The sequence below is a fragment of the Hypomesus transpacificus genome, chromosome 12 (assembly GCF_021917145.1).
Source record: "Hypomesus transpacificus isolate Combined female chromosome 12, fHypTra1, whole genome shotgun sequence".
Lineage (NCBI taxonomy): Eukaryota > Metazoa > Chordata > Actinopteri > Osmeriformes > Osmeridae > Hypomesus > Hypomesus transpacificus.
Window position 1 is genome coordinate 5,826,077 of NC_061071.1, and position 13,725 is coordinate 5,839,801.

Genomic DNA, 13,725 nt, shown 5'->3' on the forward strand with positions numbered 1-13,725 from the left:
GCTCCTCTCTGGCCCTTTTACCGGCCCTGTTTCCCCTGTTCTTTCCCATGGTGTGTGTGTGTGTGTCAAGCAGTCGCTACTAGGACCTTGGGTACAGGTGCAGGCTCCTGGTGCTTATATTTGGCAGCCAAGGGACATGTCAAGTGGCCTTCAGATTCTAGGTGAAGTGCAATATAAAGCGAGGAGGGATGAAGCCATCAGTATCCATAGGTGTCGGTATTTCTTGGAACTTTGATCAGAATTGAAACATACGAGTCATTTGTGAATTCAAATCGAGCTTAAAATGTGGTGCCACTATTTGCCATGTGCAGAGATACACAGAGATATGGGTCAGTTGCTGGGTGTTTAGTTTCTGGCTTGTTAGTGCTCGGCCATTAATATCACGGTCTGTGTGTGTGTGTGTGAAAGAATCTTGTTGGTGTCAGGGTATATATATCGCAGCCTTCAAATGGTATAAATAGCCTAACAAAGGCTGGCTACCATCCAGATATCGCTAGCATATTTATTCACTTATCATTCTAGGGCCTACATAGGCACAACACTAAGCTCTATACAGGACTATCAGTGCGTATATATTCACAGAGGAGAAACTAACCTGTGAATCGCTATTAGCTGAGCTGCCTGGATGATTTGAGGACAGCCATGGCGCCAGCACCTCTGGAGTCTTTGTGTGTATGTGGTGTGTGTGCGCACAACTGGGCTAAGCATCTCCCGTCTCCCAGAGGCCTTTGCATGTGGCTGACCCTGGGTCACAGGCCGCACAACAAACACACTCCAAAGAATATGGAGGAGGGAGAGGGAGGACAGAAGGTCTTGACAATGAAGCCTTTCGATGTGAGGAACAGGGTCCACGTGAGTAGGAAAGGAGGACGAGAAAGAGACGAAGAGGATAGGGAGTCCGATGTAAGGCGAGATGGAAAGAGAGGAATGGACCGGAGGGACGGAGAGAGACGAAGAGAGCGGGGGGGGGGGGGGGAAGGAGGGAGGTCAGCGCGGGGCGCGGGGCGGAGCATGGTCAGATTGAGCCGTGTAATACAAGGATTAAGAGTGAGGACTGTGAACACCAAATCCCCCCATTCTCCTGCTAATCCTCACCCAGGATCGAGGACACACCTCTTGCGTGCGTGTGCGTCCACGGGTGCCATATTTGCCGGCACAGTGTTTTTTGTTTGTGTGTATGCCATAGCGTGTCTGTGTGCATGTCATATACAGTATGAGGGCACGTGTTCCTCGGTTCTCTGCGCTACACTCAGATCTGGCCTTTGAGATACGATGATGCGATGTCTCTCTCTCTCTCTCTCTCTCTCTCTCTCTCTGTCTCTCTGTCTCTCTGTCTCTCTGTCTCTCTCTCTCTCTCTCTCTCTCTCTCTCTCTCTCTCACACACACACACACTGTACGTTGTTAATCACCGTCTGGCTGAGAGATTCTCACCTCCCCTCTGTCTCAGACACTCTCCATGTGAATCATTCAGTGACCTTTGCTTAGCCATAGAACTCTCCTTCCAGCCCCTACCACCTTTCCCGTGTCTGTCCAGCCTGACCTCCCACCCCCCTCATCACACACACACACCATTCCCAAGTGTCTCCCAAATTAGCGTTCTCAGGCACTGCTGTCAGTAGGGTCGTTGAGAGAGAAAGAGAGATGGCAAAAGAGAGGGAGGCATAGCAGGAGTGGGGGAGGGAGAGAGTGATCGAGAGAGGGTCAGAGGGAGAGAGAGAGAGAGGGTCAGAGAGAGAGAGAGAGAGAACCTGGAAACCGAGGGAGACAGAGTGGATAGAGACATTGATGTTTAGGGTGCTGACTGAGTGTGAACCAGCCTAATCAGCCTTCACTATGGCAACACAAGGCCCGGAGAACCACAGTGTAATTGAGATAGAAGGAGGATGAGATGTAGAGATGGAAGGGAGGGGGGCTGGGGGGGTTCGAGCGAGAAGAGAGGAAATGAGAGGTAGACCAGAAGGTAGATATGCTGAACGAGAAAGCAGAGAAAGGATCAATAGATCTAAGTGTTACTAATGCAGCCTGGCCTACAGTACAGTTCGGTGATACGCAGTCCCCCAGCACTCTACTGTCTCCCCCAACTCCCTCCCTCACCATCCCTTCTCCTTCCCACCTCCTCTATCTCCCCATCCTCACCCACCTCCTCCTTCTCCTGACTCCCCGGACGGAGGAGCTTGGTTCTGTGGGATGTTTTGCTGTGTGATATTGACCGTCCCCTTTCTCTCCCACCCTCTGCCTCTCCCTCCCTCTCTCACAGGTCTCCAGCCTCCAGCCTCCCTCTGGCATCTCTCCACCCGGGCTGGACTTACCTCACCTCCCCCCCCCTCCCCACCCAGCAGGACTCTCCCAACTGTGGACCCTCTCGACAGACCTTTCCTCTTCTCCTCCACCTCTCCTTTCCTCCATTCCTTTCCCCCTCAGCTGCTGTGGGGATTGTGTGTAGAGACTGCAAGCTAGCAGCAGAGGCGGCAAAACCACTTTGTTGGACAACATCTGGACACAGGAAACAGAAAGAGGAAGCAAAAACCAGGACGTGGAGTCAAGAAGCAGGAAGAGGACACAAAAAGCAAGAAGAAGACACAAAAATTGGAAACGGGGGCAACCTGAAAGCTTTACCATTGTCAAGAGGACTAGACTGTTAGCCACTGGGCAGCGCTCCTGGGTGGAGTTACAAGACAGTGCCCTGCTTAGGGGCACAAGGGTGTTCAGGGGAGGATGTGCTGATCAGTGGAAGCCAGACTTGAGGAGTGCTCCCAGTGGCGCCTATTCCATCCTGGTCCTGCCCAGCTACCGGCCTCCCCCCCCTCCTCCTTCCCCCTACGATCTCCACTCCTTCCCTACTCAGCCCCACCCCCCCCCCCCCCAGCCTCCACCATTCGCCCCTCTCTCGCTACGGCCGTCCTCCCCCCCCGCCCCCCGCCCCCACCCCCATTCCCACCCTCCCTCCCACTCCCCCACTCACCACCATCATCACCACCACCATCACCACCATCACCACCCTTCGCACCCACACACTCATCCGTCTCCCCTCCCCCCCTCCTCCCCCTCTTCCTCTGTGACCATGGCGACGGCTGCGTCCTCCGCGCGGGAGCACCTGATGGTGGTCCAAAGGCGGAGTCCGCACATGCGCTACACCATCAGCCCCGAGAACCTCCGCAGCCTATCAGAGCAAGGGGGTGGGTCCAGGGGAGGGTCTGGGGAGTCTGGGGCGGAGCCTATGGGCTTGCAGCGAGCCAATAGCGACACGGACCTGATGACGTCCGAGAGCCGGTCCTCTCTCACCGCCTCCACCTACCAGTTCACACTAGGCCACGCCCTCCAGAGCCCATTGGTCATCTCCTGGGACATCAAGGAGGAAGTAGATGCCACGGACTGGATCGGGCTATACCACATTGGTGAGGGGGGGGGGGGGTTGAGGGGGGGGTCAGTCTGAGTAACAGCAGTCTTACTAGACAGGGTCCTTTCTTCTAATCTTCCCTTCCTCCTCTTCCTTTCCTTATGTGTGTGTCACCTGTCAGGGCTGTGCTGGCTCTGTAGCTAGCATGTTTCTAGCGTGTTCTTGTCATGACGCTAGCGTGACGTCGCCGTGTTTGTCTCTCCAGATGAGTCATGCCCTGCTAACGTGTGGGACTCCAAGAACCGTGGGGTGAACGGAACCCAGCGGGGCCAGATCGTCTGGAGGCTGGAGCCTGGACCCTACTACATGGAGCGTGAGTGTGTGTGTGTGTGTGTGTGTTGATATGAACATGGGCTCAAGTGGAAGCAGTATTTTTAAATGCCCGTTGTGTGTGTGTGGTGGTGTGTTTTTTCTCCCCAGCTGAGACAAAGATCTGTTTTAAGTACTACCATGGAGTGAGTGGAGCCCTGAGAGCTACAACACCCTGCATCACGGTCAAAAACCCTGGAGTCACGGTCAGTGTGTGTGTGTGTGGCTGTCACCAGCTGTTCCGTATTAATATGATATGAAATAGCGAGGGTGTTAATCCTGCCGTCTGATTGGCTGGCAAGAGGTCCGGGTTGGTCTGTGAAACTGCTGAGGGACATCATCCCAGTTGATCTCTCACTGGCTCTCTCCTGATCAGGTGGGAGCCGAGGGTCAAGCGGAGGGCCAATCGGTGACAGAGCACTGTCGTAGACTGGTCAGCTTCACCCTATCAGGTGAGTCCCTGGGTCAGGGTTCAGGGTCCACACCCCAACCCACAGGAAAAGATTCACATACGGCTTGAATGATTGATCATCTTTCATCCTGTCTGTCAGCAGTATTCCTATCCTGTTGTCTACGCTTGCTTAATCCTGAGGGGGTGTGGTCATTTGGAGGTGTGGAACTCATGGACTCTGCTCCGTGTGAATGAATGACTCCTGTGTGTGTGTGTGTGTGTGTGCAGACCTGCGTGCGCTGGGTCTGAAGAAGGGCATGTTCTTCAACCCTGACCCGTACCTGAAGATGTCCATCCAGCCAGGGAGGAGGCGGGGCCTGCCGGCGTTCACACATCACGGACAAGAACGTCGCTCCGCCATCGTCACCAACACCACCAACCCTGTCTGGCATGGAGAGGTGGGACACACACACACACACCCTGTCTGGCATGGAGAGGTGGGACACACACACACACACACACCCTGTCTGGCACGGAGAGGTGGGACACACACACACACACCCTGTCTGGCATGGAGAGGTGGGACACACACACACACACCCTGTCTGGCACCCACCTATCTGGAGGGGGGATGTTTACTTGGATGAAACGTTTGGTAGCTTATTTTTTTTATCTCACCTTTTATATTTCTTTTTTTTGTTTTCTTCCTTCATCGCTCTTTCTTTTTGACCTCCATCCCTCCATCCCTGTCTCTTTAGAAGTACACGTTTGTGGCTCTGATGACTGACGTGCTTGAAATTGAAGTGAAGGATAAGTTTGCCAAGAGTCGACCAATCATCAAGCGTTTCCTAGGTCAGCTGACCATCCCTGTGCAGAGGCTCTTAGAGAGGCCTGCAGCAGAGTACGTACAGACAGACACACACAGACACACACACACACATGCATACAGACACACACATGTACACTAACACACTCATACCCACACATGGTTTTGTCATTATCGCATCCATATTGACTACCTATCGATCCTCATCAAGCTGTGTGTGTGTTTGTGTCCTCAGAGAGCAGTGTGTCAGCTACCCTCTGTCTCGTCGTCTGCCCACGGACAATGTCAGTGGACAGCTGCAGTTCAGGATCACCTCCACCGGGCATGACGGTGAGACAAGAGCCTGTGTGTGTGTTTGGAAGGGTTTAGATGAGGGTGTGTGTGTGGAAGTGTTTGTATGAGTTTGTGTGTGTGTGCGTGTGGAAGTGTTTGTAAAAGCATGTGTGTGTGTGTAAATGTTTGTAAGAGTGTGCGTGTGTTTGGATGTGTTTATATGAGTGTGTGTGTGCTTGTCATCAAATCTTGGTCCCTCCCTGTCTTTATCCTCCCTTCTTTCATCCAATCAGAGGCCTCTCCAGATGCGCTGGGCTCCATTTTGGGGGCGTCAGCCAACGGGGACCCTGGCAGCCCGTCAGACGATGAGGACCAGCTCCAACCCGCCCCCCGCCACCGGGGCCCCTCCCCCACCGGCTCTGAAGGCTCGCTATTGGCTGAGGGTCTGCGCAATGGGGAGGGGCTTGGGGAGATGGACGAGGAAGTCTGGAGGGAGGGGGGAGGAGAGGAGGAGGTCCTGGAAGGAGCGAACACAGGAAGCCACACCCACCGGCAGGTTTCGTTGAATGACTACCTGGATGCCATTGAGGCATCTAAGGCTCCGGGGGGGGTGGGGCCTCAGGGTGGGGTGTCGCCACGGTTACGTTCCAGCTTCCCTACAGACACGCGGCTGTCGGCCATGTTGCACATCGACTCTGACGAGGACGAGGAAGCGGAGCCACACGTGGACCAATTGCAGCCGGGCAGGAAGGCTGTGGCGCAGACAGGCTTGGCTAATGGGGTGCAGGCATATGGGGGGAGCCCCGTGGTCTCTGAGCAGGGACAGCAGGTTAGAGAGGGGCAAGCAGGGGGGGAGGGAGACACGGCCGGGCCTGGGGCCGGGGCTGGGGCTGAGACAGAGGCTAGCTCCGTGATGGAGCCTCCATCTGAAGCTGAGGCTGGCTCTTCTTCACGGTCTTCGGCTTGTGAATCCGGTGCTGCTGCTCCAGCTGAAGCCCTGGGGGCGCCAGAGAGCAGCAGCCAGATTACCTCAGCTGATAGGACAGCCAGCACCTCCCTCCCTGCTCCTGCTACCCAGGCAGCTCAAGAGAGACAGGTGAGATCTCCACCTCCTCTCCTCTCCACCTGCCCTTCTCTCCACCTCCTCTCCCCACTTGCCTAATTCCTCTCCACCTCCTCTCCACCTGCCCTCTTTTCCACCTCTCTCTCCCCTCCTTCACACCTCCTCTACATGCCTTATTAGCACAGTAAAGTTCTTTCTCCAGTCTCTACACCCTTCCCTCCTTCCCTTGCTCCACCCCTAATTTACATTCTGTTCTACCAGGAAGGGGAGAGTATACAGGAAATAGCTCCCAAGGCTGAGGAGGAAGGGGCGGAGTCCTGCACCAGAGAGGTGGGAGGAGTCCGTGACATCGCTGACCAGGGTGGTGGGGGAGTGGCATCGGAAGGGAGGACCAATGAAGAGGAGGAGGGCGGGGACATCTGGCAGAGGAGGCAGAGCATGCAGGCGTCTGGGGGTGCGCCTAAGGCAGAGGGGGCGGCCGAGCCGGGTGGGGCTACGGAGCCCTGTCCCAGTGTGGCTGAGATGGACCGAGAGCCAGGTGAGACTGGGACTATAGGTGCACTTGATTTACCATAGCTGGATGGTTGTATTGGGGACTGTTCAGACTTGACTTTTGTAAACTTTTGTGTGTGTGTGTGTGTGTGTCACAGGGGCTGCAGTGAACGGTCACCCGTCTGTCCGCTCTCTTCCTTCTGTCCGTCATGACATCAGCCGATACCAGAGGGTGGAAGAGACCCTTCCTCCCAGTAAGTGTGTGTGTGTGTGTGTGTGGACACCTGGGAGGCTCATATCTGTGTGTGTGTGACTGTGCTCGTTAAACTGCTGTACTAAACAATGAATACCTGCTGCGTGTGCCAATGTGTGTGTGTGTGTTCAGACTGGGAGGCTCGTATCGACAGTCACGGTCGGATCTTCTACGTGGACCATGTGAACAGGACCACCACCTGGCAGAGACCCACCGCCCCCCCCGCCCCCCAGCTGCTGCAAAGGTCCGACTCCATCCAGCAGATGGAGCAGCTCAACAGACGGTCAGGACCACACGCACGCACACACACACACACACACACACACATACAGTACACGCATATGTATATTCGCACACTCACATTCTCTCTCTCTCTCTCTCTCTCCGTCCTCCTCTTCTCTCAGGTACCAGAGCATCCACCGGACAATGAACAATGAGAGGACGGAGGAGCCGATAAATGATCTGCCTCCTGACGAGCCCGACCTGACGAGCCCCACCCTACCCGGTAGCCTCCCAGTGCATCTTGGGAGATGTAGTTAAACTAGCTAGTCTGCTTTACTGTATGTTGATGCCCTGAATTGAAAAGCTATATTTATGGTGTGTGTGTGTCTGTGTTCCAGAGTACCGGAGGGATGGTGTGGTGGTCCCCTCTAGCTCCAGGTCCCGTCTGTCTCTGCTCCTCCAGTCTCCCAGCGCCAAGTTCCTCACCAGCCCAGACTTCTTCACTGTGCTGCATTCCAACCCTGTAAGAACACACACACACACATACACACACATATACATACAGGCACAATGAATAGACACCCACAATCGAGTGTCCTTTTTGGAAGACGAAATCTAACTGTGTGTGTGTGTGTGTGTCCAGAGTGCCTACCGTATGTTCACCACCAACGCCTGTCTGAAGCACATGATCAGTAAGGTGCGGCGAGACGGCCATCACTATGAGCGGTACCAGCACAACCGTGACCTGGTGACCTTCCTCAACATGTTCTCCAACAAGCAGCTGGAACTACCGAGGGGCTGGGAGATGAAGCACGACCACACTGGCAAGGTACAGAACACACACCTGGTACAGGACACACACCTGGTACAGGACATAAACCTGGTACAGGACACACACCTGATACACAATATAAACCTGATACAGGAGTCTGCTCCTGTTAAGATCCACACCTGGTACAAGACACATACCTGGTAGAGGACACTGCTCCTGGTACAAGCCTCTATTTGCTCCATAGATCTGTGTGTCTCTCAAGCAGCTCTAGCATGTGTGTGTGTGTCTGCAGCCTTTCTTTGTGGACCATAACTGCCGTGCCACCACGTTCATCGATCCTCGGTTGCCCCTGCAGAGTGCCCGCCCTGCCGGCCTGCTGGCACACCGCCAACACCTGACCCGTCAACGCAGCCACAGTGCAGGGGAAGTCAGCCCACGCCGCATGGTGAGACACACACCCACACACTCCTGTGGACCAACAAGCCCACACACGTGTACAGCGCACATACACACACAGTATGGTACGCTTTCTCAACTCAATCCTCTGTGTGTGTGTGCGTGTGATCCAGGTGAGTGATGACCCTCGTCACTCTGGGCCTCCAGTCACACCTCGGCCCTCCAGCACGTTTAGCTCTGCCAACCGCGGCCAACACCAAGACATGGTACCAGTGGGTGAGTAACCACACACACACACCGCATTCTCCTCAGTATCAGTATCAACGCTTTGCACATCAACACTTCTCACTACCATATACTATTACACCATGACCTCTAGAAATCAGGACCGAATTCAGCACTGAACCCTCCCTTAAAAAACTTTTCCTCCAATCATCTCTCAGCTTACAACGACAAGATTGTGGCATTCTTACGTCAGCCCAACATCACTGAGATTCTGCAGGAGAGACAGCCAGAGTTTATCCGGAACCACTCGCTCAGGTCTGACTGCGCACGCCAACACACACACTGTACGCACACAAACTGTATACACACCAAATCTAAAATGCTTATGTGTGTGTGTCTACAGGGAGAAGGTGCAGCTGATTCGGAATGAGGGAGTGTCAGGATTGGCCAGACTGTCAGGAGATGCAGACCTGGTCATACTGCTGAGGTGAGACAGCCAGGCAGACAGACAGACAGACAGGCACACAGGCCAACAGACATATAGACAGGTAGACAGGCAGGCTGATAGATGGACAGACAGACATATATGGACAGGCAGGCAGGCAGAAAGACAGATTGTCAGGCAAGCAGGCAGGTAGACACATATACAGATTAATATTTGAAGTATTTCTGAGACTGTTAGTCAACTGACTCTCTGGTCTTCCTGTGGCAGTCTGTTTGAGGAGGAAGTGATGTCGTATGTCCCTCCCCATGCCTTACTGCACCCCAGCTACTGCCACTCACCGCGAGGATCACCTGTATCCTCCCCACAGAACTCACCTGGTAAGAACTGTCTCTCTCTCTTCTCTCTCTCTCTTTCTCACCCAGCCCTTTTAGAGTCTCAACCTCAGTCTCTCGCCCTCTCTCTCTCCCTCTCTCCACCCCAGGTACCCAGAGAGCCAACGCCAGGGCCCCTGCCCCGTATAAGAGGGACTTTGAGGCCAAGCTGAGGAACTTCTACAGGAAGCTGGAGACCAAGGGCTACGGCCAGGGCCCGGGCAAACTCAAGTAGGGGCCATCTTCCACCCTATACTAACCCTAACCCTATTTCAGTGATTGAACATGGCCAAAGAATTCCAGTGTACTTGTCCTTGTTGCAAATGGCAAAAATGTGAAACTTGAATTTGAAATGCCGAGATCCTCTCACCTCCTAACTCCCGATTCTGGAAAACACGGATTTAACGTATCCCCCCCCCCCCCCCCCCCCCCTCCAGGTTGATCATCCGTAGGGACCACCTGCTGGAAGATGCCTTCAACCAGATCATGTGTTACTCCCGCAAAGACCTGCAGAGGAGCAAGCTCTACGTCAGCTTCGTAGGGGAGGAGGGGTGAGTGGGGGGGGAGGACGTCTGAAAGAAGGCTCGGCCGGGGGTCAATACAGAATTCTCACAGATACAATCCACCAGTGTCAACGTGGGTGGGTGTGTGTCTGTGTGTGTGTCTGTCTGTGTGTGTGTGTGTGTTCCAGGCTGGACTACAGTGGTCCTTCCAGGGAGTTCTTCTTCCTGGTTTCCAGGGAGCTGTTCAACCCTTATTATGGTCTGTTTGAGTACTCAGCCAACGACACCTACACCGTGCAGATCAGCCCGATGTCAGCCTTCGTAGACAACCACCATGAGTGGTAAGACCTGGGGAGAGAGTGTGTGTGTGTGTGTGCGTGTTTGTGTAGAGATGGCAGTGGATGGGAGAAGATGATGACACTGGAATTGTAGTTTGTATGTAGTATTTATTGTAAAACTGAAAACAAAAACATACGGTAAATGAATCTCTCTTTTTCCCCTCTCTCTGTTTCCCCCTCTCAGGTTCAGGTTCAGTGGTCGTATTTTGGGTCTGACCCTGATCCACCAGTATCTGTTAGATGCCTTCTTCACCAGACCCTTCTACAAGGGCCTGCTGCGCATGTAAGCCCACTCAAACACTCTCTCACACACACACATATGCGTACACATACACGCAAACACACACATACGGTATACGTACGCACACGCATCCAACCCGATGTTAACGACACAGTCCTGTGTCCCTAGCATGTGCGAGCTGAGTGATCTGGAGTACCTGGACGAGGAGTTTCACCAGAGCCTGCAGTGGATGAAGGACAACGACATCGAGGACTCCCTGGAGCTCACCTTCACCGTCAACGAGGAGGTGTTCGGACAGGTCAGACACGGACAGCCTTATGGCCATAGACACAAAGTAACCATCTTTAAACAGGTCTTCTAATGCCTAGTGTGCGTGCGTGTCTGTGTGTGTGTGTATGTGTGTGTGTACGTGTGTGTGTGTGTGTGTGTATGTGTGTGTGTAGATCACGGAGCGGGAGCTGAAGCCTGGTGGAGCCAACATCCCAGTGACGGAGAAGAACAAGAAGGAGTACATGGAGCGCATGGTGAAGTGGCGCATCGAGAGGGGCGTGGTGCAGCAGACAGAGAGCCTGGTCCGGGGCTTCTACGAGGTGGGCTGCCTGGGGGTTCTAGAAGGCCATCAGTCCGGTCCAGAGGTTCTAGAAGGCCGTCCGTCTGGTCGAGAGGTTCTGGAACATTGTCAGTCTTGTCTAGAGGTTCTAGGATGCAGCCGGTAGTCTAAAAGGTGACTGTCAGTTTGTTCTAGAGCATCGTCAGCCTGGTTTGGAGGTTCTGGAAAGCGGACCGGCTGGATTTGAGGTTCTAAAAAAAACAGCCGTTTAGTCTCAAATCTTCTAGAATACGGGGGCATAATGTGTGTGTGTCTTACCAGGTGGTGGATGCCCGGCTGGTATCAGTATTCGATGCTCGGGAGCTGGAGCTGGTGATTGCTGGCACGGCTGAGATCGACCTGGTGGACTGGAGGAACAACACAGAGTATAGAGGAGGTATGGGCGGGGGGGGGGCAGCTCTGGAGCAGATCTGAAGGACAGGAAGGATGACTATTGATTAATCCCTTGCACTGTCTGCCTTTCAGGTTACCATGACAACCACATAGTGATCAGGTGGTTCTGGGCTGCGGTGGAGAGGTTCAACAACGAGCAGCGACTGAGACTGCTGCAGGTGTGTGTGTGTGTGTGTGTGTGTTTGGGAGGGGTGTACATGTACTCCACTTTCTTCTCTCATTCCATTTCCTGCTTTCCCCTTTGCCGTCAATGATGAGAACAATCTCTCCCTCTCTCTCTGTCCGCGTGTCTGTTGTTCTCCCTCTCTCTCTGTCTCTAGTTTGTGACAGGCACTTCCAGTATTCCCTACGAAGGCTTCGCTTCTCTGCGTGGCAGCAACGGCCCCCGCAGGTTCTGTGTGGAGAAGTGGGGCAAGGTCACCTCCCTACCCCGGTAATACACCCTCACCCTACCTCTAGTATCTGGCAACTCATGTTAACTTGGGAACGGTGGTCTAATAGACCAAACGCGTGTGTGTGTCCAGGGCTCACACTTGCTTCAACCGTCTGGACCTGCCTCCGTACCCGTCGTTCTCCATGCTGTATGAGAAGATGCTTACTGCCGTAGAGGAGACGTCCACCTTCGGACTGGAGTGACCCCTGACCCCTGACCCAGTCCTGGGGGCTGTCTCTCCTCCCGACATCAGTCAACAGCTACAGAGGAACCCCACATCCAAGACAATGGGAATCTAGACATGACACACACGCACACACACTGCCGGGACTGAGTACACTCAGAAGGCTGTGCCTGAGCTCACAGTGATTACCAGAGGGTGGCTCCCCTGGTGGTCTGGAGGTATCAGTGCACCAACAGCAGCAGCAGCCCTCAGATGACTCACCACGGGAGTCTGCAGCTCTGATTGGATGAGTCATGGAACTAGGCTCAGACAGAACAGTAAACCGCCGTTATCTTCCGCAACCCTTTGTCAATGTTTTAGTTATCATAATTAGGGCGTGATCTTATCCTTGTTCGTCAACCTACTCTGCTAAGATTGAGGAACGCTCCTAAAAAAACCTTCAAGTTTTACAGTTTTGTTGTGTTTTTAACCTCCTTCTCTTGTCTACTGAGTGTGTGACACTTTCTACCGATGTTTTTTCCTCGTATATACTGCCCTGCTTTGCTTAGTGGGCCATGTTGAGTACATTAATCGAACTAATGTTTTGATATGCAGACTGAGGATTGTGACTTGATGACACTTGTTTGTTTACATATGAAGGTGGATGTACCGTGATAGTAGGTAAATAACAGCTGCACACGTACACACCCACACACGCACACATATGCGTGCAGCTACACATACACACACACACCCACATACACGATTACAGTAAGGAGCACACATAACACTATTTCAGGCATGCAGACACACAGGTATACATCTCTGTGTGTGTGTGTCTGTCTCTATCTTACTCCCTCTCTTTCACACACACAACCCTTTTTTCCATCCATATCATGATAGACATGCCTCTGCAGTGCTCCTAAGTATTTGCACTGAATGTACCAAAGGTTGGGGGCCACAAACAGCCTTCTCTCTCTCTCTCTCTCTCTCTCTATCTCCATGTATCTCCTAAATCTCTTACAAAGATGACACCACCATCGAATGTTGCACCACCCTTGACCATATCTAAACACACACACACACACACACACTGCCACACAGAGGACACTGCCACCCTTGTGACTAATCTGAAAGTTGCATCCGTGTTTCAGTCATTCTCACACGTTTTGTATCAGAATGTTTAATTCACTGCTCAGAATGTTTCACTGCCCTCGCCCTGCCAGCAACAACCTAGCTACTGGCTGCCTGGTTGACTGACTTGTTGGCTTGCTTGACTGTCGTTAGTGACTTTCTGGCTGTCACTGGTCATCGACTGACTTGCTGATTTTCTGACTGGTTGTTTAGATTTTCCAGCAGACTTCCTGACTGTCACTGGCCATTGACTGGCTAGCTGACCGGCAGGTGTGGGGTGTTTGTGGTTGTGTCTTTGTCAGAGCTACACTCTATGCAAAGCTTTTTTCTCTTGGTCACTCTTATATGATTGTATGACATAGATAAAATTAATTGAAGAAATGTCCCACTCCCGTACTCTGTATGTTTTGGTGCCTTTCTCAGGTTATGGGCCCGTCTGTCGCCTGGCTCACCCAAGGTGATTCTTGGTTTTAA

At 53.1% G+C, this 13,725-nt stretch overlaps 1 protein-coding gene across 2 annotated transcripts; it reads left to right on the top strand.

Annotated features, from left to right (window-relative positions):
* Positions 1 to 2,990: 2,990 nt before the first annotated feature.
* On the top strand, positions 2,991 to 13,626 carry hecw2b (HECT, C2 and WW domain containing E3 ubiquitin protein ligase 2b). 2 transcript variants are annotated; one of them, XM_047031267.1, is made up of 29 exons: positions 2,991 to 3,396; positions 3,604 to 3,711; positions 3,819 to 3,913; positions 4,084 to 4,159; positions 4,387 to 4,556; positions 4,857 to 4,999; positions 5,160 to 5,254; positions 5,491 to 6,293; positions 6,522 to 6,798; positions 6,911 to 7,006; positions 7,138 to 7,288; positions 7,410 to 7,510; positions 7,626 to 7,750; positions 7,871 to 8,056; positions 8,292 to 8,444; positions 8,569 to 8,671; positions 8,839 to 8,935; positions 9,024 to 9,107; positions 9,333 to 9,442; positions 9,547 to 9,667; positions 9,874 to 9,987; positions 10,128 to 10,280; positions 10,462 to 10,560; positions 10,687 to 10,816; positions 10,962 to 11,108; positions 11,390 to 11,504; positions 11,594 to 11,679; positions 11,842 to 11,954; positions 12,046 to 13,626. In XM_047031267.1, the coding sequence occupies exons 1-29, from the start codon at positions 3,063 to 3,065 to the stop codon at positions 12,155 to 12,157; spliced, it is 4,497 nt and encodes a 1,498-aa protein (XP_046887223.1). In that variant the 5' UTR covers positions 2,991 to 3,062; the 3' UTR covers positions 12,158 to 13,626. The 2 variants fall into 2 exon arrangements, with proteins under 2 accessions (XP_046887223.1, XP_046887224.1); XM_047031268.1 differs by lacking the exons at positions 2,991 to 3,396; positions 3,604 to 3,711; positions 3,819 to 3,913; positions 4,084 to 4,159; positions 4,387 to 4,556 and adding an exon at positions 4,625 to 4,638.
* The last annotated feature ends 99 nt before the right edge of the window (positions 13,627 to 13,725 follow it).